At 42.8% G+C, this 25,641-nt stretch overlaps 1 protein-coding gene across 11 annotated transcripts in view; it reads right to left on the minus strand.

Moving 5' to 3' along the window:
• The window catches only part of BPTF (bromodomain PHD finger transcription factor), a 115,721-nt gene extending 90,489 nt beyond the window's left edge, over nt 1-25,232 (minus strand). For 8 of the 11 annotated variants that reach the window (XM_078384582.1, XM_078384580.1, XM_072991013.2 and 5 more), the window contains exons 1-2: nt 24,220-25,092; nt 691-1,513 (exon numbers count right to left, since the gene is read on the minus strand). In XM_078384582.1, coding sequence (XP_078240708.1) covers nt 691-1,513; nt 24,220-24,958 — 1,562 coding nt within the window. In that variant the 5' untranslated portion in view covers nt 24,959-25,092. Of the gene's footprint in view, nt 1-690; nt 1,514-24,219 lie in introns of all 11 variants that reach the window. The other 3 variants (XM_020782301.3, XM_072991010.2, XM_072991017.2) reach the window with 2 other exon arrangements.
• Nucleotides 25,233-25,641: the final 409 nt, after the last annotated feature.

Genomic DNA, 25,641 nt, shown 5'->3' on the forward strand with positions numbered 1-25,641 from the left:
GAAGCAGGGGACCTAAAACCAAAAACGTTAAGCGAAGCATGGTCCCAAAAACGCTATGCGAAAATCGCCCATAGGGAAAAACGTTATACGAAGCACAATCTGCCTCTGAAAAAATAAACGTTAAGCGAAAAAAACGTTAAACGAAGCAAACGTTAAGCGAGGCACCACTGTACCAAGAAATCAAGAGTATCACCAGGAACCAATCAATTGCTATTCTGGGAAAATGATGGTAATGTCACGGTTACCTTAATTTCTCAAATAAAACCATCTAAAATACATTTTATCTAAACAAATACACCACCACAAAGCTATCTCTGCCAGAGAAAAAGATGGATCATATGTTTTTAGCAGAAACTGAGCAGTCACTATACTCACGTGCCTGGTATTCTAAATTCTAAACAAAACTTCTCCGTTTATTTATTTATTTATTTACATTTCTATCCTACCCAACTAGTAGTAGAGCCACTATTCTGGGTGGCTAAGCTATTACTCTGAATGACTATGCCATTACCCTATGAATACAGGATCCCCCCTCCATTGCCACTCCAAAACACAGCAGTGAATCCAATGAATCTTACACAGAAAAGCAATCAACTACATTTGGCCACTAAATCAAACAAGGATGCTTTGATGATAGGTAAGCATAAAAGATATGTAATAATATGTTGATATGCTTAGAAAATTACTTACATAATAATCCTCCTATTCAGGAACCAGTACTTCCGTCGGTTTCTGTCATATCCAATAGGTTCGTGTCTAATATATGGTTTATTTTTTTGGATTTCAGCAATACAGTCCGTTACTCCAGGCACCTTATGTGCTACACAAACTTCACACTGCCATTCATCCTCTGGTACTTCTTCAAGAGGTGGTTTTACACACTCCAAGTGGTACACTGCTGAGCATGTTTCACAGCAAAGCAAGTCTCCCAGTTTGTGACAAACTCTACAATGGTCATCATATTGTATCACACCTTCTGACAGTAATTCCTCACGTGCAATGTTTGTTGTAAGAAACTGATCCACTAAAAACTGTAGAACCTTGATTTTACTCTCAACTGGTCCATAAGGGTAGTCCTCTGACTCTTGGAAAGGAAGAACATGATGATACTCCTTGTCACTCTCACAATATACCCGCAGAACCTCTGGCCACGTCATCCCGTCTATGAAATACAACGTGGAATTAACACTGTCTTTGAGGTCCGCAGGACCAAAGGTTGTATTTGAAGTGTCTTCTTCACGTAAAACAGCTTTTAAAAGCACTATATGCATTTCTGCCATAAGTGTACACTGTTCTTGACTAACAAGAGCAGCACAGAAGTCCTCAAAACGAAAAGGGGACAAGCGCAAGACTGTGCCAAAGTTCCGCAGTACCTCATAGATGGCAATAACATTCATTATATGCTCATTAGGCACCATTAAGTCCTCTGAGGATTTAGGCAAGTCAAGAGGAGGGATGTCTTTTTCTTCCAATATTGGAGAACGTGGACGATGTACTCTTTGTCTTCTCCTTCCTGTAAACACAGAGTAAAAAATAAGGACTCACACACAGGAAAGAGAAGAAGATATAGCCATACTTACAGTCCTGGTTTAACTTCAACTTTCCAGTGCAAACACAAAGTTATCACCCCTTTCTAACACGCACAAATTTCTAAAACAAACAAATGAATAAATAATGCTTACATTAATAAGTTATTGCTAGAGCCACAAATAATTAAGTAGCTGAAACATCATTACCATAACACGGTTTCTGGAAAACTACATTAAAAACTGATAAAAACTAACCAGAATAAAATTGAGATTTCAAGTTGTTTGAGTCTCAATGGATAGCCTAACCATTTTTTAACAATAATGAAACTGAAGAAAAAGGCTGTTAATTTGTTCACTGCAGCAGAAAGGTGGTCTTAGCGGCATATAAATTCCCTAAACATTCTTACGCTGTCAGGATATGCTCTGGTGCAAGTCCGTACTGCAGCAGTTTTCTCTGTATCCTTTTCTGAACCCTCAACTTACACAGTATTTACCTTCTCTACATCTCATAGCATATTGTTTACTTAATAGGAATAAAATTTAGGATTAGTAGGTTCATAAATTAATACATTATAAATCAACAGGGAAATATTATACAGTATTCACTTCAGACTCCCTTGAGGTATATCAGGCAGGGCTATTACATTTTGTTATATAGAGGTAGAGATATTAGGTTAACAGCTCTTGTGTGTATGTGGTTTTCATTGGAAGGGAATGCATTTTGTTGCAGCAGAATCAGATATTGTTTTTCTCCGGGTAGAATCTGCAGGCAGTATGAAACACAGGTGTAGTAGAAGTAGAAAGCACTTGGAGGAAGCTGCAGACATGCTGCCTGCACCCACTGCAGCAGCTTCTATTGAGAGGAACAGGAAAGGAAGAGGAAAAAGACAGCCTACAATTACCATCATGAGCCCCGCAAACAAAATTTTTTCACCTATATGCTTTATTCATCACTGACACAGACATTATAAAACAGCAACAAGCAGCAGTACAGGGCATGTGTGTCTCTGCCAAGGAGGTGGCACAGAAGCCTTTGGTTCAACATGGGACAGATATGAGTGAAACTCAGGACATGTTCTAGGGACATCTTTGTGCAATCAAGCCAGGGCAAGGGGGCAAAAAAGACGATAAAGAAGGCAATTTTCTCCTAAAGAGCTGATGTGCCAGAGAAGGACAAGGATATCATCAGCACTCAGAATGATAAGTGCCAGCTTGGGCAGCAGCAGGGCTGCTACTTTGTGGTCGGGGGAAAAAGATTTATAAAGAGCACAAGACGTTGCCTGCCATATCCATAGCATGCAGTTCCATTATATTCAAGGAAGGATTTATCTCCAGTCCCAGCAAATTTCACCTGTGCAAAGCAACATTGTGGTTGCTGGGAACGTCACTGAAAACTTATTTTCCTTAAGGTCAATCTGACATTGCTGGGCTTCCCTGAAATCCCCTGTAAGCAAGAAAGCATGGCACACTCTCTTCACTAAACTAGTCATGCCTCAGCCCGGTTACAGCAAAGTTCTACATGGAGCATTTTGAAAAACTGGCCCTGGCTTTGACACCCTTCGCACCCACAGTCTGGTTCCAATATGTGGATGACACATTCGCAATTTGGAACCACGGTGAAGAAAAATTGGCAGAATTTCTAAATCATCTCAACAGCATCCAACCAAATATGCAATTCACCATGAAAAAAAATAGAGGGCCAAGTCCTGTTAGATGGCATGGTCGTATGCAAAACTGACCTCCTATTGGGACACAAGGTCTACAGAAAACCCTCCACACACAGACCAGTACCTACACAAAAACTCCAACCACCACCCACAGCAAAAAAGAGGCATAATCAAAATACTGGTAAACTGTGCAAATCAGAACTGTGAAGCTCAATTTCTCAGCACCGAACTCAACCATCTGAATTGGGCCCTACAGGCAAATAGCTACTCCAAAAATGAAATCACAAGAGCCATCAAACCAAGAAAACAACACCAAACTGAAGAAGAAAAACAGCCACCCAAAAATATAATATTTCTGCCATACATCAAAGGGGTCACGGACCATTTGAAAAAACACAACCTACAAACAGTATTCAAACCCACCACAAAAATACAACAAATGTTACATTCAGCAAAGGACAGAAGGGACCCCCTCACCATTGCAGGAGTATACCGGATACCTTGCAGTTGTGGCCAGGTATATTGGAACCACAAAACGAAGTACCCACACCAGAATCAAAGAACATGAGAGACACTGCAGACTAAAAACAACCAGAAAAATCAGCAATAGCTGAACATGTCCTAAAACAAGCTGGACATGAAATTCTATTTCAACATACTGAAATACTGGACAAAACCAGCAATCATTACATTAGATTACACAAAGAAGGCACTGAAATCCAGAAACACGAGCAGAACTTCAATTATAAAGAAGAAAGTTTAAAACTCAACAAAGCTTGGCTCCCAGCTCTCAAAAATGCAGCCTGCAAAAGGTCAACGAACTCTACCCAGCCACAAGGACCGGTGATCACTACACACAAAAGACCAGCTAACAACACCCATCAATCACAGTGACAGATAATCTCTCCTCCTTATCACAACAATACACCCACAACAAAAACAAACTGATCACCATAAAATCCATCTCCTGAAATGGACAAAAGCTGATCCCACAGCTATAAATACTCAACTCCCAAACTGCACCAGAGCACAGAGTGCTACTCTTGACCTCTGAAGATGCAGGCCACAGAGACTGCCAAAACGTTAGGAAGAACAACCTTCAGAACACGGCCAAAGAGCCCGAAAAACCCACAACAACCATTAGTCATGCCATGCTTCAGTCTGCTGCCTCCTGCCTCTGTCTCTTTCCTTCTTCCAGCTGTTGCTCGAAGATTGTGCTCAGTTCTTCAACTGTGTTGTGCCCCTTGGTATTGGCACAGGCCCACCTACCATAGGCTACCTGTGGCTACAATCTCCCTGCCCAGGCTATCTGTCTACTTTCCCAGGGTGACAAATACTACTGCCATTTCCTATTGGCATTCCCACTGTTCAGGATTCAAATCAGTATGCAGTATGCCATCATTATAGTAATTTCCTGTTTCCTTGTCACTGTTGGTTGTTGATGTGCACTCTTTTTTGTTTGACACAATCACTGGGAAGGTGTAAAGAGGACACAGGGAAATCCTTTTAAAATGTTTTGCCTGTGTTTTTTTAAAGGGGAAAATAATGAATTCATAGTATTCCTACTGACTGTAACAAGAGTTCCAGATACTGTATGTGGAAATGCTGAATTTTCAAAATTCCAAAATCTAAATGCAAAGTTTGGTGCTAGTGCACATTTCTAATTTCTTTACTGATCTTCCATTTCACTGCCATCAAACTCATGGAAGATTTTTTTCCTAATTATTAAGTAAATGAAGTATGACATGGCCCTACACTGAAATCCACAAAACATAAATGAGCCAGGGATACTAAAACATAGCCAAATACAACTCAATTGATGACTATTAAGATACATGAAACATATTTATGTCTGTACTTCTATTGGCTATTTGTACACCACGTTAGGATCTACAAGAGTGCTATGTGATTTTCAAGAAAATAGGTTCTGCCAAATAACACGTTATTTTAGTGTGCACAAAGTTTCCCCTTTAAAGGCACATTTCCCATTCAAAACAAGAATCAGATTCACTATCACTCTGCATGGAGACTTCTTCCTAAATTTGTCTAGTAAGAGTCAGAAGAATGTTGTCTGACTACACAGGTCTCCCTGCAGAAAAGTCTATTGTGAATTCTTATCCACTCTGCAAAACAGATTTACTTTGCAACCCTATACATCTCATTTCAAAAGGATGCCCCACTGAGATCATCAAGAGTTATTCCCAGAATGACTTACCTTTCTTCTCACATATTGGTACTAACTAACTACTAATCTATCAGTTTACTGGATATTTAATCTCAGCTGCCCATTCATTTTTTAAAAATGGGATCAAATCTAAAAAACTGGGAATTGAAGATTCAGATATTTTCAATACCCATAATTCAAAGCCTTGTTCCTCATGGGAGGTTTTTACTAAAAAGTGGGGTTACTTACCTGTAACCATGGTTCTTCAAGTGGTCATTCTGTGAATTCACACAAAAGGGTTAAATCAGCGCCAGCGATGATCCTCTCGGAATGTTCTAGAGCTAAAAGAAACAAAGTTGTAGATTAGGTACACTGCGCATGCTCCTCCCACCCAGCCTCAGTTCCATTTATCCGCCACCAGAAGCAGCCATGAAGCTGAACAAGAGAATCATAAAATCAGTGACGGACAGTGGGGAGGCAGGGTGGGATTGTGTGAATTCACAGAATGACCACTTGAAGAACCATGGTTACAGGTAAGTAACCCCACTTTCTTCATCGTGGTCTTCTGTGAATGCACACAAAAGGGTGACTAGCTAGCTGACTCACCGGATGGAGGGACGTCACTGAAGAACTGATGTCAGCACCGCTCTCCCGAAGGAAGCCTCCTTCTTAGCTCTCACATCCAATCTGTAGTGGTCGACAAACGTAGAGATGTTAGACCATGTGGCCGTTCTACAGATATCGGGTACATCAATGCCACGTAAGAGAGCTGTAGATGAGGCAACTGCCCTGGTGGAATGGGCTCTGAGTCCTTCAGGAGGGTCTTTATGCAGGAGCTCATAGGCCAGTGAGATGGTAGACACAAGCCATCTCGATAGGGTCGACGGTGACGCTGGTAACCCTTTCTTACAACCAAAGTAGCACAAAAAGAGTCTGTTAGATAAACGGTACTCCTTAGATCTGAAGACATAAAAGGCAAGTGCCCGCCGAACGTCCAGAGTATGGAGCATGCGCTCCGTGTCATTAGAAGGATTCGGGAACAACGTCGGTAGAATAATAGGTTGATTGAGGTGGAAATGGGACACCACCTTGGGAAGAAAGGAGACATCGGTATGGAGGACCACCTTCTCCCTGAAAAACTGTAAAAAGGGCTGATCCACTCTGAGAGCAGCCAGTTCACTAGCACGGCGCGCAGAGGTAATAGCCACTAGAAAAAGGGTTTTAAGTGCCAGAAGCTTCAAGTCACAGTGCGCCATGGGTTCAAAGGGTGGTCGCGTGAGGGCGCGAAGAACCAACTGCAAAGACCACTGAGGGACAGGAGGTCGAACAGGTGGTCGTAAGTTTGCCAACCCCTTCAGAAATGCCTTAACAGTCGGGTGAGAAAAAAGACGAGAAGCCGACGAACCACGAGGTTGAAATGAAACAACCGCTGCGATATAAACCTTCAAAGTGGGAATGGAGAGGTTGAAGTCAAAGAGATAACGTAGAAATTGGAGCAGGGTAGATAAGGTTGTCGGAGACGGAACTAACCCTCTAGAAGCCGTAAACTTTAGGAAACTTCGCCATTTGTAGGTATACAGCCTCATGGTCGATGGTTTCTTAGACATGGCTAACACCTCCTGGATTTGCGGGATATCCTCCACGCGTGGAGATGCAGCGTGTCCAGATCCGGATGGAGCATCTTGCCTGCATGTTGTGTCAGAAGCTCCGGAAAAAGAGGAAGTGGGAGAACATCTGTGGACATCCGCGACAATGTGTGGAACCACGGTTGACGGGGCCAAAAGGGTGCTATCAGAATGGCCTCCACCGCCTCGTCCCTGATCTTGACTAATGTTCTTTGAATAAGAGGAAAGGGTGGAAACAGGTATACGAGACCGACGTCCCAGCTGACCATGAACGCGTCTCCCAACGACCCCGCACCCCTGCCCGCTCTGGAGGCGTAAGCGGGACACTTTCGGTTGTGCATTGTTGCAAAAACATCCATGACTGGAGTGCCCCAACGTTGGCAAATGTGTTGGAAGATCCTGTTGTCTAGTTGCCACTCGTGCATCTGGCTGGTACGGCGGCTGAGATTGTCCGCCATTGTGTTGTCCTCCGAGGCAATATGTATCGCCACGGGGAAGACATGATGGCGGTAGCACCACTCCCAAAACATCACGGTGATGAGAAGTAGCGACTGTGAATGCGTGCCCCCTTGTTTGTTCACATAGTACAAGGCCGTGGTGTTGTCCGTGACTACTTGGACACCCCGACCTTGTACCAGAGGTAGAAACGTCTTGAAAGCCTTGAAAATGGCTAGGATTTCCAAGTGGTTGATGTGCAGTATCTTCTCCTGCGCTGTCCATAGGGAATGTATCTTGTGAGGACCACAGTGCGCACCCCAGCCGATGGGGCTCGCATCTGTGGTCACCTGTACCGACAGCCGGAGCGGTTGAAATGGGCGTCCTATTGCCAAATGTGGAATGAAACCCCACCATCGGAGTTGTCGAGCTAATTCCGGGGTGACTGGAAGCCGTTTGTGCTGACAGTCCGTCTCTGGGTTGAATTGTGACAGAAACCACGCTTGCAGGGACCTGAGTTTCAATCTGGCGTGAGCCAGTCCTGGGGTCGTTGAGGCCATCAGACCGAGGAGATGCTGGGTGTGTTTTGCTGTGACTGTTGCCCCGGGTTGAAACTGCCGGATTGCCTTGCGTATTTTTTGTATGCGCTCTGGTGGTAGAAAGATGCGTCCTCTTCTGGCATCTATCCTCGCCCCGATGTAGTTGACAACCCGAGATGGGACTAGGTGAGACTTTTTGATGTTCACGGTGAGACCTAGGCCGCGTAGAACATGTAGTACATATGTTTTGTCTTTCAGAGCGCGGCGTCTGGATGTGGAGACTATTAACCAATCGTCTATGTACGGGAATACTTGAACACCGTTTAGACGTAAGAACGCTGCTACGGGCGCCATACATTTGGTAAAGGTTCTGGGAGCCGTGGCTAGGCCGAAGGGGAGGGCCAGATACTGGTAAATGGTGTCGTGAAAAAGGAATCTGAGGTACTTGCGATGGAAGGGATGTATCGTTATATGAAAATAGGCATCCTTTAAGTCTATGACGAGAAACCAACTGTCTTTTTTCAACAGGTGGATTATCGATTCCAAGGTGACCATGCGGAACCTTCGTGGATGGAGGTAAGTATTTAGTTTTCTCAAGTCCAAGATTGGTCTGATGCCTTTGTCCTTCTTGGGGACGGCGAAATATCTTGAATAAAAGCCGTCTTTGATGTCTGAAACGGGAACTCTTTGAATAGCATTTTTCCGTAGCAGGGAAAAAACCTCTTCTTCTAGGACAGGATCTGATGATGTAGAGAGAACCTGCCCTAGAGGAGGCGATTTTATAAACTCCAAAAGATAACCGAATTGAACGATGTTTAATACCCAAGAGTCTCTTGTAATAGCTAACCAATTCTGGAGATAAGGAGAAAGCCTTGTTCCGTGTTGTGTTGGGACTGAGATGACTGGGTCAAAGGTACTGTTTTGATTTTTTCGCAGGTTGTTTGAACCCCTGACGACGCTGAGAATGCTGAGGACGGTAAGTATTGGAAGATGAAGCAGTAGTGGCAGACCTAGTTTGAGCCTGTCCCTTGAATTGTTTGTACTGTGAGCCTTGGAAGTACTGATTGTAAGGCTTCTTCCAGTGGTATCTGTTATATTTAGGCTGAGGCTGTATATAGTATGATTTGGCAGTCTTTTTTGCTTTATGCAGTTCCTCAAGGTATAGATCAGTTTTGTCACTGAAAAGTCCCGAGGCGTCAAAAGGCAGATTTTCTACTTTCGCCTTGACATCATCTAGTATGTTGGCTTCTCTAAGCCAAGCATGACGGCGAAGAGTGACAGCAGACATCAAAATCCTAGCTGCAGCCTCGACAGAATGTTTTGTAGCTATACGCAGATGCTTAGAGACAGTTTGGGCCTCTTCATAAGTGTTGAGAAAGTCCTGTCTAGCGTCCTCAGGTATCATCCGCAGCCCAGGCAAGACTTTAAGCCAGAGCTGCTTCTGATACGCTCCTAGTGCAGTCTGGTAGTTGGCAACTCGTAAAATAAAGGCGATAAGCGAATAAACTTTTCTGCCAAGGACCTCTAGTTTTTTGCCTTCCTTATTAGTGGGAGTGACGTGTGATCTCCCCGTCGGTTTAGTGCAACTAGTTTCCACTATCAAGGAATTGGGAATAGGATGTTTAAGGAGGAACCTGGTGTCTTCTCCTGAAATCCTATAAAGATTATCCGTACGTCGAGACAAAGAGGGAGTGTTAGATGGTTGCTCCCAGAATTCTTTAATTATATTGGTCAGAGCAGAGAGGTAAGACAAAGTAGGTGGAGGGGAGCGCTCACTATTGATGTCTCCAAATATGAGGTCCTCTTCAACTACAGAGGGCGCATCCACTTGAAGCTTGAGCACCTTAGCCAACCTGGAAAGCATCTGTGAATATGAGGAGAAATCCTCTGATGGTGAGGAGGCATGAGGGTCACCAGTGTCAGAGCCTACCTCCTCACCGATTGGCAGCTCCCCTTTATCATCCGGAGGGTGAGGCTCGTCCTCCGACTCAGAGCAAGTATCAGAAAAAAGAGCATCGTCCTCAGAGGAGGGAGAACGCCTCCGTTTTCGTGGTGGTGGTTGAGGTCGCGAGGGCTCCCTAACTGGTTGCTGAGGAGTAAATGGTGCAGAAGGAATGAGAGCCGAGGCATCCTTAATGTGCTCTGTAAGATTAGATGGTAACGGGGGTGGCTCGGCGTCGAGACGATGTCGACATCGATGCCGCCGCGGCGGAGGTGAAGAGGATGAGGATGATGAAGTACAAGCATGCCTTGCCCTCCTTCGACGTCGACGCCTGTCCTGTGATGTCGAGGAGGAGGTAGAGGTGTACCTCCGACGATGTCGGCGTCGACGCCTCCTCGGTGGGGAAGAGGAAGATGAGGAATCCTCCGAAGAGGATCTCCGTCGACGTCGAGAACGCCTGTCGGGAGACCGACACCGGCGTTTCGCAATGTGCTTCCTCTTGCGCGAGCGCTTCCTCGGCGACGACCTCCGTGTCGATGCCGATGAGGAGGAATGAGCCAACGACGCCCGCCCGGTAGATACAGGGCTATGGCGCGGAGACACCAAGCTTGCGGTAGCACAAGCAAGCTGGCGAGGCGTCGGGGACAAAGCCCGAGGAACATCCAGTGGCTCAGCCTGTCTAGGAGGTAGCGAGATCGGTACCTCCGACAGGGATTCTCTGTCTCTTAGAGACTCCTCCAAAATAGGGGACGGAATAGGAGCAGGAGCAGATAGCAATTGTTCGGTTGCCCCCAGCTCTTTAACCGCCTTTTTCTTCTGTTGCTTCGCAGGTTTGGACGCCGCGGTTTTGGAGGATGGTGCCTTTTTCTTTGAAGGTTTGTCCCCAAGCTTATTTTGAGCCTTGGTGCAGGATTGACCTAGGCTGGTAGAAGTCGATGGGGTAGCGGCGGAAGTAGGGAGCTCCATAGATGATGGTTGTGAAGCAGCCAGGGCAGCGTCCCAAAGATGGTATTTCAAGCGCTGCTGGCGTGCACGAAGGGCAGGTTTTGTGAAAGCCCTACAGTGCTTGCAATCCTGGGGGGAATGCGCCTCCCCCAAACAAAAAAGGCACTTTTCGTGTCTGTCTTGAAAGGGGAGCTTGCGATTGCAGTCCACGCAGCGACTAAACGGGCCAGACGGGGACATAAGCTGCAAGCGAAATCCGCCGCACCCAGGAGACCGTTGGTAAAGGCGGGAAAAACCCGATTCGCCACAACCAGGGGAAAAACCAGTGCCAAGTCCGAATAAACAGTCCGTATCAGGATAGGAGAGGTTAGAATAGCCGATAGTCGTACAGGATCAAAAAACCGAAGGTCAAAAGCCGAAAAAAGTCCAAGAATAAGAAAATATATCAGAGCTCTAGCCGAAAGGAACCACTTCGCCGAGCGGAGAAATGGAACTGAGGCTGGGTGGGAGGAGCATGCGCAGTGTACCTAATCTACAACTTTGTTTCTTTTAGCTCTAGAACATTCCGAGAGGATCATCGCTGGCGCTGATTTAACCCTTTTGTGTGCATTCACAGAAGACCACGATGAAGAACTTCATTTTAGATTTACCCACTGCAGCAGACACAAACTACTTCTAGATGGTGGTCTACTTACTATAAAAAAAAGGGTAATGTAAAATAAAAATGTTGTTAGATATTCTTCATACATACTCAATGTTCTTGTACTTCAAATCCCAGTCTTAAATTATTAAGTGTGCACTTTAACACAGACAGAGCTATTCTACCATAAGGAAAAACTAATACAGCTTGCCAATGCAACACTTCTGCCAAGAATTTCTAAATGATGAAGCATGGTCAAGTAACAAGGCCCTGCTCCCTTCTAAATCTCAACTACAGGACAGACGACTCAATGGCAAAACTTATTTAGATCACTAGTGGAAGGGAAAGCAAGCAATAAGGTCACTGCACCACCTGCTCAAGATTCCTGAGACCTAAATTTTTCTGAGCAAGGATAACCCTTGGTGACCAAACTGCTTCCAACAGCAGAATCAGAAGAGGCCAATCACCCCTCCTCATTATAATCTCCATTCATCCTCAATCATCTGCTCTAGAGTCTAGACAACCAGGAAACCTTAGAAAGCCAGCTTTCAGGGAGGCACTAAGGCGTTCTGGAAAAGAGAGGGGAAAGTCTACTATATTGCACTGCAGTACCAATGCAAGACTAGATGGAGGCTTAGACAGCCAACATTTCTGGGTTTAAAACAATTTAACTAAAACATTACAAAAATATAATGCTATTTCCTTTCTTTGCTGTTCTAGATTGAATTTCTTTCTGGAAGGTATGACTGGTGTGCACATATTCATTCCTTTTGATCATATGGAATTTCAGTGAGGGGATAAACTGCAGTTAAATCTGTGCAAGCAAAATCACTAGAAGAGCCTTCCAATCCCTTACCAGACTGGCAGGTTTTAAAAAGAATAGGTTTTCATTGTGTTCAGTCCACTTCTTCAAATGCATGGCCCATTAACTAAATAAGTGGGTATTTACAGACATGCTTGGAATGAAGGGAGATGTAGAACACAATATACAAAAGGTACAGTGGGGTCTCTACTTAAGAACGTCCCTACTTAAGAACAATCCAACTTAAGAACAGCTCCATTTGCTAAATTTTGATTCTACCTGAGAACAGAAATCCAAGATAAGAACAGGAAAAAAAACCTTTCCTGCTCTTTTTTTAACCATAGGTCATCTTAGGTTAAAAAAAGTCTCCCCCTAGTGGTAGAGTACGTATTAACCAGCTTTGCATTAGTTCCTATGGGAACTAATGCTTCAATGTACGAACGCACCTCTACATAACAAAAAAACAGCCAGAACGGATTAATTGGTTTTCAGTCCATTCCTATAGGAAATTTTGCTTCAACTTAAGAACGTTTCATCTTAAGAACACCATTCCAAAAGTAGAGGTTCCACTGTAGTTTCTATGGACGGAAAAGAGCAGATACGGATTAAATGGTTTTCAATGCATTCCTATGGGAAATGCAGATTCAACATAAGAACTTTTCAACTTGAGAACCACCTTCCAATACGGATTAAGTTCTTAAGTAGAGACCCCACTGTACAAACATTAGTGATCATCTTCCAGCAGTGACAATTTAACAGGTATTGGAAAGTGCCCAAAAAGTCTAGTAAAATATTTAAAATAATACATGCATGCTGTCCTTCATCTGTACAAAACACAAAGTAAAACCTCTAAACCAATGGTTCCCAAACCTGGGTTTCCAGATGTTCTTGGACTCTAACTTCCAGAAGGTAAAGGCTTCTAGGAGTTTTAGTTCAAGAACATCTGGGGACCAAAAGTTAGGAAACACTGCACTAGGCGAACTCTAGCAGGTTGAAGGTAACAAATAAAAAAATTGAGAGGGAGGGCAGAAATGCAAAAATTACAGGCAGCAAGAACTGCCTAAATAGTGGTGATGCAGTGAGCAAAATCTGAGTGGCAATACAGCTGTCTTTTCTCAACAATGTTCTTCATACAGGATGATTACGGAATGCTATTTTTAATCCTAGCATGTAGGAGCATTGGGCCTTGATTTTTACTTCCTGTTTTAACCACACAGCTTCACTGCTAAGAGTTAAATGCTTGTTGACAATGAGAAGAAGCTTGCCTCTACAGCAGTGTGAACTGCTGTAGGGAAACATTAAACAAATGCACCTCTTTCTGACAAGTGCATCAGACCTCTGCACCTCTTAGCGATATAAACATTCCTGAATCTGTCTTTCAGCTACACACCCTAGAGATCTGTCCTGTTCACGGCAAGCAGAGGTGTACTGCCTACTGTAAATGGAGGAAGTCACACCACCCACAATATTTTATGAAATAATAATTGTTCCATGTTACAACCTTGAAAAGCATTATCAGCGGTATGTACAAATGTGTATACTGTAATATGGTACCCATTTATGCCATTTCTATCTTCTGACAAATTTATTAGCATATAAAATAAATGCCACATTACCCTCATCTAGAAAAATTACTAAAATGAAAAGTAACTGTTACTAAAAACTAATATAAATGCAATTGATTTCAACCGACTGACTTGGTTCAAACTACGTTAAAGTTATTAGCTCACAATGACTACAAAATGCACGGTGTTTCTCTAATGACAAAAAGGAAAAAAATACAGTGGTGCCTCGCATAACGTTTGCTTCGTTTAACGTTTTTTTCGCTTAACGTTTATTTTTTCAGAGTCAGATTGTGCTTCGTATAACGTTTTTCCCTATGGGCGATTTTCGCATAGCGTTTTTGGGACCATGCTTCGCTTAACGTTTTTTGTTTTAGGTCCCCTGCTTCACTTAACGATGTTTTTTTTTTCAATTAAAAAAGTGTCTTAGAAGGGTCAAAAACGGTTCTAAATGCTTGGATTCGTTAGAGGACCCCTTAAGACATGTGCAAACCTGATTTGGCTTTGATCTGACTTTTCGTTAATTTTTTGTGAATTTTTGTTTTTTGGCCCATAGGAACCAATGGACCTGTCAAAATCTGACAGCTCCATGCTTTCCTATGGGGGAGAAAACAATTTACAAAAAATTAACGAAAGTTCAGATCAAAGCCAAATCAGGTTTGCACACAACTTAGGGGGTCCTCTAACGAACCCAAGAATTTAGAACAGTTGCTGAGTCTTCATTAATTTTTTGTGAATTTTTTCTTCCCCCATAGGAAATAATGGAGCTGTCAGATTTTGACAGCTGTCAAAAGTTGGGGGGAAAAATTCACCATTAATTAACGAAAAGTCAGATCAAAGCCAAATTAACTTTTGCATCCGTTTTAGAGGGTGCAGAAGCTAATCCAAGCATTTAAAACCATTTTTGACCCTTTTATGACACACTTAATTTTGCAAAAATTGACTTCGCAAAGCCATTGAAACATATTGAGTCAGCTACAATACATTCCAATGGAGGATACATTGTATCGTTTAACGATGTTTCCTATGGGTTTTTTCGCTTAAGGACGGCAATCCGTGCCTATTGGAACGGATTAACCGGTTTCCAATGCATCTCTATGGGAAATGGTGTTTCGCATAAAGTTTTTTTCGCATAAGGTTTTTTTTTTTGGAACCAATTAAAAACGTTATGCGAGGCACCACTGTACATTGTCTCAACATGAGTACAGTGGTGCCTCGACTTACGAATGTCCCTACCTACGAAAATTTCAAGTTATGAAAAGCTCCGGCCGCAAAATTTTGGTTCAACTTGCGGCCAGAGCTTTGACCTAAAAACTGAAAAGGGCGGGAAATTCAAACAGTTGGTGGCAAAGAGGCTGCTCCTTTGTAACTCTTTCGCCCCTCGGTTAGAGCGAGGGGTCAGGGAACTTTTTTACTCCCGCCAGGCAGGAGGAGGGAGAGGCAGGGGGCAGCTCCGGATCGCCCCCGGGCGCAGGAAGCCGGCACACTCCCTGCCCATCCCTGGCACGGGTCTAGTCATGAGTAAGGCCCACCAAAAATGCAGGTCTACTCACGAGTAAGGCCCGCCAAAGGTGCTGGGCTGAGCTGGGAGGCACTCCTCCGTGGACGGGGGTGTGCAGCAGTGCAGGAGGCTCCCCGCCGGGAGTGCATGCCATTGGAGGCTTCAGTCTGCCCGGCAAGGTGCTGCTTTTTCGTTTTTAGAAACTTCTGGGAGGGTTTTGGCTCAGGGGGTTATGTTTTTGTGCTGTGTTGTTTTTGCAGTCCCATCATGGGGATTGTTCGATGTTTATTTGGGGGGCAGTTGGGTTTTGGTTTTTTTTCAGCGTTAAGGGCTCGCTCTGTTTATTTTTGGTTGTTTTTTAAAAATCCCCAGTGCCTTCAGATGGGGCTTTCTGTGTGCTTTAATTTTTTTTGTATTTTTTTTAAATGCTAGAACAGATTAATCCTGTTCCCATGCATTTCAATGGGAAATGGTGCTTTGACTTATGGAAATTTCGAGTTAAGGCCACCGTTCTAATACAGATTAATTTCGTTAAGTCGAGGCACTACTGTACTGATGACAGAGCGTCTTCTTCAACTTGTTACTTTTCCAAGGCTTTGGATTAAGACCCCCACCAGCCCTGATACTGTCCATACTGTAGCAGATACAAATTATGGTCCCAAACATATGGGGGGCACTGAACTGGGGAAGACTATATTAGCAACACTAAACATGAATGTGTCATCAGTTGTTGGGTATCACTATTGCAATTTTTTTACAAAAAATATCCTTTAAACTCATTACAGCAGCAGCGTAACTCCCAGATGAGCACAGTTCATGTATATTAAAAGTAAAATCAGATAATCAGGTGCTGTAACATCCAAAGCTCTTCTGAAGAGGAAATTAAAACTGAGTCACACAGCTTTAAAATTCAAAACATCTAATTCGCACCTAATTTTTTTCAAAGCTCTCCTCTTAGGAAGTGCCTCATGGAATTCCTGTATAATCAATCTGTTTTTCATCTTGAATACTGGAAAATCTCGATGAGTTAGGTTTATAGGAAATGTCATAGGTACAGAAGTGCCTCTGAAGATGTCTCATGCCAAGCTCCCAAAAACTTGTTCACCCCTTTCGATTGCAATCATAGATGTGCTAGATCCAAAGTCAGATTTATTGACTGTGCAACCTGGGTTGTACATTATTATATTAATCTAAAGGCTGAAAATAACATAGTACAAGTAGTTTTACACATAATATGTAATTTATGATGATAACAGAGATTATTTTACAAAAAATGTAAGGGCCACAATGTTGTTAACTTCACCATGAAACAAGCATGTGAGGGAAATACTACTGAGGACCATTCTGAGATTTTTTTTTTACCCTAACCCCAAATGTTTGGCCCACATTTTCTTTTGTTTTATGCTGTTTTTCTCTGCAAAGGAATTAGAAAGTAATAAACAACAATGCATAATGCAATGAACAACTGATGGCTATTTTTCAATGCACTAACTAGTGTTAACTGCTTTTTAAAAAATAATATGTTACAAAATTTATCAAAAACAAAGCAAAGAATATCAACGGAAATAAGTAACAAAAATGAGAGACCAATCCATTCTTTAGTCAACTTTCCAACAGCAGTAACTAATGTTGATTTTAACCAGTCCTTTTCTCCTTACAACTAAGAACATTCCTCCAAAACACATATGCTTGAAAAGCCCTTGTCCATATTAAAAAAGAAAAGTATGCAAAGTTACTATAAATAGATCTGTTGCATTGTGGTCCATCTACCATAATGTGTCAGCCTTATTCTGACAATGCTATTTTCCATGCTGTTGATAGCCACCCATTTATGGTATATCCTGCAGCTGTTTTCTGCTGTGTGAGAATCTCGTCTAGCTGTCACTAAAAAGACTGCACAAGGTCCTGATGAAAAGAAATATTTATGATTGTCAAGAAGAAATAGATAACCTCATACAGCTCAGTGATCCTCTGATGTTGCTACCTTTCCAAATTAGTTTTGGCTTTGTGTATGTAATGCAGCTTAACTTGGGCTAAGTATCATCTTTGCAGACATGTTGCTTTCTCCTTATTTATGCTCCAGAAGATTTTAATGGCTCCTTTCTCCACGTGGCTTTCAATAGCATGTATTTTATGATGGACTCAGTATCTGTCTCTCTCATGGTGTTCTCTGCCTCTATGCCATCTCACACATACATGGTATTAACAGCACTCTGTTCATGATTTTCCTTTGGCTACTGGAACACATTTTCAAACACTGTTTAATGTTTTTGTTTCTTCACTTTTACTGATCAACTTAATGGGAAAACGTATTTGAAGAATATGAGACCAGTCTCTGTAGATCCTTTAGCATTTCTTTTATCCTCATATATGAAATAGGTTTACATCTGACTATCAGGTCTCTTAATGCCAAAGATTCCTTTCTCAGCCTGTGACCTAAATTTTAAATATGTATCTAGGATTAAGGAATACGTCACCTTCACTAGGTAGTGAAATGGGAAAAGCCAAGAGTTTTACCTCACTGATTTCAAATGTTTCAAGTTGTTTTCAGGCAGGAATTTTTTAACTGCATTCATGTCTTTTTTTTTAAAGGACACAAATATTAAAATACCTTCAGCAGCAGTTTTACTTAAATTCATGGAAGGGACTGGTCATTAAGAGTTACACACATTACTTGCTGTTCCAGAATGAATCATAACATAGGCTGTAATTAGAAAAGCCAACATCCCAGTGCTTTTGCATGTTGGTGAAGTCTGTTGTCTGTTAATGAACAGCTTTCTCCTCCCACTGCTACGCTATGCTCATATCTTCTGAATAATGTATTCACCGCTGCTGCTGAACTGTGGTCCTTCCCAGATTTAAGAATGGTAGTAAGCTGAAGTTCCCTTCAAGATGTTGGTGTTCTGCTCCTTTCCTTTACTGTCTCAAACAGTAGTTCCATAAAAGGTATAAATCACAGAATGATTTACTAAAATCTCCTATATAACCACTAACTACAGGACTTCTCCCATCTTATGTATTTTTAAAATGTCACCATTACAGTATTTCCTCTTCTGTTACTGGCTGATCACACAGAGGAAAGCAAACCCCTGCTAAAATTTTCTGTAAATTTTATATTCAAGTGTGTACCTGGGGATTACATGACTTTTCAAATGTACATTAAGTTTACATACACACTGGTTTTAAATTAATTTTAATTTGTCTCTGTGTTTGAAGCTTATGGTACCACCATCAATTACTTTGCTGGAAGTCAATTTATAGAGCAAAAAGGCCTACACTCGTTTGAAGCCAGTGTGCATGATATAGATGACTAACATATCTGTCCCTCCTCCTGCCACAGGACTCTCCCTCTTGCAGGAATGGACAGGACAGACTTTAGATGGCTGCACCATAGCATCTAGTGTAGACCACAGCCAAGAAACAATGAAGATACAGTATTAGAGGGGAGAATGCAATGTGTATAACCCTCAACTATGTGTATTCGCTAGAGGGCTTTGGCCTATCAGTGAAAGGCAATTCTAACCCTTACAAAGCCAGGTACCTTTTGTTAGTTACCTGGTAGACCTTTGGTCTAGATGGGTGGGATAGAAATCAATCAATCAAACAAACAAACAAATTCCACATTAAAACATCCTCAGATTTTTCATTTCCAGTTATTCACCACATTCCACAGATCAACAATGAATATTTGTACTATCAAAGTCCTCACCAGAAGACAGAACTTTAAATGCTACACAAGAAAAAGTATATATTTTTCTATATAAGAAGGGAAAAAATCTCTGAAATTAATGTGTATGTAAAATATAGGGAAAGCAGTTACCATTAGCAAAAAAAATTTCACTTTACCACTTCACCAGGCAGCTTCCTGCACATAGCTTCTTTAGATCACTGTTGTTTTTCTTTCTCCGTGAAATAATCTACTCCTATACCCTAGTATTTCACTCTTCATGCTCTTTGATCCCTGTTGAGCACTTCTTCCTTCAGAATTATGAGTCATGCAATCTTTGGAAACTAAAGGTGGCCCCTAAGTTTTAAACAGGGTGGATAAAAATCAAACTGTAAAAATATTGCTGTAATAGAAAGATAATTGATGATTTAAAAAAAAGTTTGGGATCCTTAAAACCAGAGTGGAATTATTTTAAATCAAATTTAAATGTTTAAAAATTGTGATTTAAATTGAGCTGATATAAATTACAATTTAAATTTTTTAAATCACTTTTATTAAAATCACAAAAGATCTGATTTTTCAAAATTTAAATTGTGATTTATATCAGTTCAATTTAAATCACAAATTTTAAACGTTTAAATTTGACTTAAAATAAATCCACTCTGGTTTTAACGATCCCAAACTTTTTTTAAAAATCATCAATTATCTTTCTATTACAGCAATATTTTTACAAAACTATAAAGCCCTTTAAAACAATAGGGACATTAAAATAAAATAGGTTCAGCTTCACTGTACTGCTGCTTCTTGTTTATCATTCAAGAACACTGGAGTGGTGCAGAGGACCACTTTCTTGTCAGTATGCTATTGCTTTATTGTATGTTGTGGCCCTTAACATTGCAAAACTGTAAATCAATCAGAAAATTTTGAAATGAAGAACAGTACTGACTTTATTTTAACAGCTGGATGAGAATTTGTCAAAATCTTTACTTGTTATCTCCTGTGGCTCACATACAGACTTACAGATTTCTTGTTCCACATGCATTAATCAGATCATCTATACAGGGATGTACATGCTTCCGGTTGCCTAATGTATGCTCTTTAGGAAATTTACATTGCCTATAATGCTTCAGTTCCCTTCAACCCTTCTGATCACAACTCCCAGAGTTCATCCAGAACATAAACTGTGTCATTTATTCTTGAAATAAACTAACATTTTTCATCTTCATACAAGCATGAACATGTTCATCTGTGCTGATAATAACGAAGATTATGCTACAATGTTCTTGCCATTTCCCAAAGACGGTGTGTTATATAATCAGTTAATCAGCAGCATTTGATATATTTTGCATTTTCTTTCTCTACATTCCCACCAATGCACCTCATGCATCTGATGTAATGGGTTTACGCACAAAAGCTTGTGCCAAATGAAGCACACTGGTCTTTAAGGTGTCACCACACTTTTAAAGCAAGAAATAAACAACGAAAAAAAAAACGTTGTGGCACTTTAAAAATGTCAAAGAAGTAGATGATATTCCCCAAAAGCTTAGATTAAAATATAGCAATCAGTCTGTAAAGTGCCACATTTTTTCTTTTCTATTTTTGTTTTGTTTTGTGTTTTTTGAGGAAATGCTTGCACAGACTTAACACAGGTACAACTCTTGTGCTCCGTTGCTTTTAAATGTTTTTAGTATTTATTTTATTTACTGTTTTTAACATGATACTTGTACAATTATTTTTAATATTTGTTTACTTACTGCTTTTAGCTTTTAAATATTGTCCTTTTAATGATGTTAGCTGCCTCTAGTCCTTTTAAGGAGAAAGGCAGGGTAAAATATTTTAAATAAATACTGTATATAAACTCAGAAAAATAGACTTTTTAATGTTCTAAACATTTAACAAACTGCCTTCAGAGAGCCAGTGTGCTATGGTGGAGAAACAATCAGACTAGGACTCAGAAAATGCGGGTTCAAACTTCCACTCAGCATTAAAACTCACTGGGAAGAAACAATAGTAAACCACTCCTTGAACATCTCAGGTACCTTGAAAACCCTGTCCAGGATTGGCGTAAGTCAGAAGTGGACTGAGTGTGCACAACTACATTTGTCATCACTAAAGCAAGCATAAAATAAAGGGTCCTTTTGGAAACAACTGGCTAACAAAAATATTGAAAAATTTAAAGAGCAATTAAATGACAGAATGGTTACCAAAGAGGTAAGATTTGAGAAATAGAAGGGATGTGATGCTACTTATAGCGTAATCCTGTTTTGTGTGAAACTGTGTGGCGACCTGGTTGTGTATCAGAAAACGCTCAACAAACCAATGAATACTAAAGGCAGTTTTCAGTTCTGCAACTAAAAGTAGAAGTGAGGTATGGTAGGCCTCAGAAGAGTGTCTTATAAAACCCACAATGAAGACTGCCTAGCACCCCAAGTTTGGACCCACCAAGTAACACGTGGGTCTGCCATGCAACATATGCAAAGTTGATCAAATACCACAAAGACAGGATCTGCTCATGGGTGACAAAAAACCTAAAAATTCTATGTGATGTGATTTCAGGACATGCTGCTGTAGATGGAACTTCCCAGTCAGACCCACTGCAGCTTCACCAGTAATCATGGCCACTTGCACCAGCATGCAAGGCATAACGACTGCAAGTCACAGTGGTCGAAATACAAACAAGTTACTATGGAAGCTCAATAATCTCTAGCTCCATTTATTTCATTTTTATAACAAAGCATATACTTTTTTGACCCACAAAATAGCTTACTAATTTTACAGAGTAGCAATCATATATTAACATTTTCTCTTTGCTGGTTTAAAGCTGAGTTGGGTAATCTCCAGAGTTCTGGTCTAGTCTAGATTCAAGCACTCAGATGCTGAATAGTGGTCTCTCTGAGCCACAACCCCTCAAAGCTCCACAACTGGCTTTCCCACATCTACCTGCCTGCCTCCTGATCAGCATTTGTCAGTCACATTAGGAATATAATGTAAGGAATCTTTAGAATACAAAATTATAAATGTCCACTTAACCAGATTCATTACCATCAGTGGACAACAGAAGGAACAAAGATGCTAAGCAAAGTATTTTTTAAAGTCACAAGAAACAATTGCAAAATAATTGTTTCTAGGACTGTGCTGTGTAAGCCTGCTGCAGCAAAACCAACAGAGTCTCTTGTAATACTTTAAAGACTAACAAGTGTTTTGGTATGAGCCTTCATAGATCCCAGCCCACTTTTTAGATGCATGGAATGTAGCCTCAGTACGTAGAGGCTATGCTAAGGAAGACTGTCCACTGACTGAGGGTACACTCCATGCATCTGAGGAAGTTGGCTGAAACCCATGAAAATTTATGTCAAATAAAACTTACTAATCTTCAAGGTGCAACAATCCTCTGTTGGTTTTTTGGTTCAGTGACACAATGTTTATTAAAGTTCTTCAAAAAGATCAATACATGAATCACTTTGAAGAAGGCATCTGCGCTAATCTATGGTAGCAAAAATTTTAAAAAAGTCATATTAAAAATCATATTATCAACAAACAGTGATAATGTATGGTCTTCTAAAGGTGCACAACTATGAATCACAATTCATTCATATATCCTAGGTACAGCTAAATATTAACAATGCTACTAAACAATCTGGACGGTGTCACTGAAGCTACCAACATGAATTTGACCCAACTCCGGGAGGCAGTGGAAGACAGGAGGGCCTGGCGTGCTCTGGTCCATGGGGTCACGAAGAGTCGGCTAAACAACAACTAAACAATTTATTTCCCATTAACAGGACTGAGACTACCATTGGAGATGGACAACTAAAATATTTTATCTTAACAAACTTTAAAACTCCTTCATGAAATAAGTTAATTCTGAGTCTACAAAATATTACAGAAAAAATTCTGACTTTGTAGCACACCCTAATAAATGTACGTCAGTGCATCTTTGAGAATTCAGTATCTACTTTCATGCCCATGTCAGAAAGCAATTTGATGCTGTAATGGCAAAACAAGTCTATGAAAGTCTGCTTTCACTACATTTTACAAAGCCACTCCATTAGATGTATTTAGTAAAGTGAAGCATTTCAGTAAGTATATCACATTTTGTTTTCTGATAAATGGTTAGTTCTCATCTCCTCACCTTGCATTATTCACATCCAGATCCTGGCATCTGTATTTTCTTTTTTAAAATGTGAGTATCTAAAGATTGTGTGAAAATGTTCTCTCACACTAACTTAACAGAGTTAAGCACATGAGCTATTGCATAATAATCACTGCCTTAATTAATTCTACTTATACTTTCAAAGTGCAGTCCATAAAGTTATTGAAAGTAGATTCTGTTCCACACCAGAATTAAAATCCTACCTTTAGAATATACTACCAATATTTTCAAAGTGAACATGAGTACTTGGAATGATCAAACAAGGTCACAACAAATTTAAAAACCACCAAAACAAATAAAACACTGCTTTAAATTTAAACTAAATGAACAAGCTATAAAAGCCTCATGAAAAGATAGTCAGTTTGACTTTCCAAGAAAATTATCACAAAGTCAGAAAGAAAACAATTAAGTCAAATATGGTTTTATTAGGAAGTTAATGCACCTGTTTTCTATTTTATATAACCTCTGATCTGTATAGTCAGGTAGCTCTCTTTTAAGCTTATAGGCATCCTATATACATCATATGCCACATTTCCCCCCATTTCTGCAAACCCAAACTGATGCTACAGGTATCCTTCTAAACGGAAGATGAAAAAAAGAGAGAACCACCTCTTCTCTCTTCCAGCACTACAGAATTTTAAAAATGTATTAATTGATGAACTACGACTCTGCCACAGTTATACTATAAGCACCCACCGCGAGGTCCTCCGCTTGTTTTTCCAAGAGCCCCCATCTCGATGTTTATTTTTGTTTGCTTGCCTGGAAGCCATCATCCCACCTTCCGTGGCGAAGCATCAGTTTCCAGCATCGCCCCATCGACTGTTCCTCCCTCCCGGTTCGCACGACTGTAAACATCCTTTTTGCGCGCCCCCTCCCGAAAAAGCCTCTCTCTACCCCCCCCTCCAACCACCACCACCTGCAAGGGGGGCACCTCTGAGCAACCGGATCGGGCATCACTTTGGAGCGAGGTACGAATCCTTTCTCTCTCTCTCTCTCCCTCGCCCCCCATCCTCCTTCCTCCCAACTTCATTACCCCCCCCCCCAATACCTGGGGTGCTGCTGTAGGTGCTGTGGCTCCGGAAGCTGCTCTCAGTGCAATAGCTGGCATCGTCCTCGTCCTCCATCCCTTCGGGGTAATCGGAGTCGCCCGCCTCCTCTTCCTCCTCCTCCTCCTCCTCTTCCTCCATGGCCACTCGGTCCTCGTCGGAATCCGGCTTCGCCTCGCGATCCCCTCCTTCCTCCTCTTCCTCCTCCTCGTCGGACACGGCGCTCTCGTCGTCGTCGTCCTCCTCCTCCTCGCTCTCATGATCGTCGTACACCACTTTGCTGCTGCTCCGCCTGGAAGAAGAACCAGCCGCCCCAGCCCGGCCGTGGCTGCTGCTGCTGCTTCGGCTGCCTCCGCCGCCGCCTCCCCCCGCCGCCGCTGCTGCTGCTGCCGCCGCCGCCCTGCCCCGGCCCCTACCGCTACTGCCTCCCCCACCAGGGGTGCTGGTGGTGCTGCTGCTGCCGCCCTTCCTTCTGCCGCCCCCCCTGGGGGTGGTGGTGGAGGCGGCGGCGATGGAGAGCGAAGCGGAGGCCTGGGCAACCCCGGCCCCCCTCGGCCTGGGCCCTGCAGCCGCTGCCGCCTGGGCCGAGGCCGCCCACCTGCCTCGGCTGCTGCCCCGTAGCCGGGACCTCAGCCCCCCAATGGGGCCCGGCGGGGCGGGGGGAGCCGGGGTGCTCGCCCGAGCGGGGGCCGCCGCCGCCGGCTGCTGGTGCTTGGGCGGCCTGCCTCGCCGGCCCCGCATCGCTGGGCGCTGGCTGGGGCGGTGAGGGGGGGGCAGAGAAGGAGAGGGAGGTGGCGAGAGGCGAGCGAGGGCACTCGGGTTCCGGGCAGGCGGCTGCCGGGGAGCTCCTCCCCGCGGCAACAGTTGTGGGCCAGGGAGGGGGCGCCGACGAGCTGCGAGGGCCGAGGGCTCAATTCGAATCGCCGGCGTCCCGCTCCGGATCGCCACCGGCCGCCATCTTGTTTCTTCCTCTCTGCCTCGGATCGCTCCGCTCTGACTGGGGGAAGCGGCGGCGGCAGGCAGGCCCTGAGCGCCTCACGTGACCACAGGCGCCTGGCCTAGTCAGCGGAGCGCCGCCAGGGGGCGTCGGAGGGCAAGCGCTGCCGCGGCTGCTCTTTGCTGAACGCGGCCGCCGCCTGAGCCGTCCGCGGCCGAGGTGCGTTTGGCGCCCGGCGCGAGCACTTACTTGTTCATCCTCTGAGGGGGGGGGGAAGCATCCCGCGCGCCCCGCGAGCCTCCGACACCTGTTACCTCCCAGCAACGATGCCAGGAGACCTTCTCTTTTCCCCGCCCCAAACCTGTTTGCAACCTCAGTGGATACCAGGCGCTGCTCTAGGGCGGAACCGAAGTTACTACGCATTTGTATACAACAACTCGTAGAAATATGTGTGTTTCAAAGCGGCGCCCTTTTGTTTGCGTTCAGG

The sequence above is a fragment of the Pogona vitticeps genome, chromosome 2 (genome assembly GCF_051106095.1).
Source record: "Pogona vitticeps strain Pit_001003342236 chromosome 2, PviZW2.1, whole genome shotgun sequence".
In the NCBI taxonomy this organism is placed as follows: domain Eukaryota; kingdom Metazoa; phylum Chordata; class Lepidosauria; order Squamata; family Agamidae; genus Pogona; species Pogona vitticeps.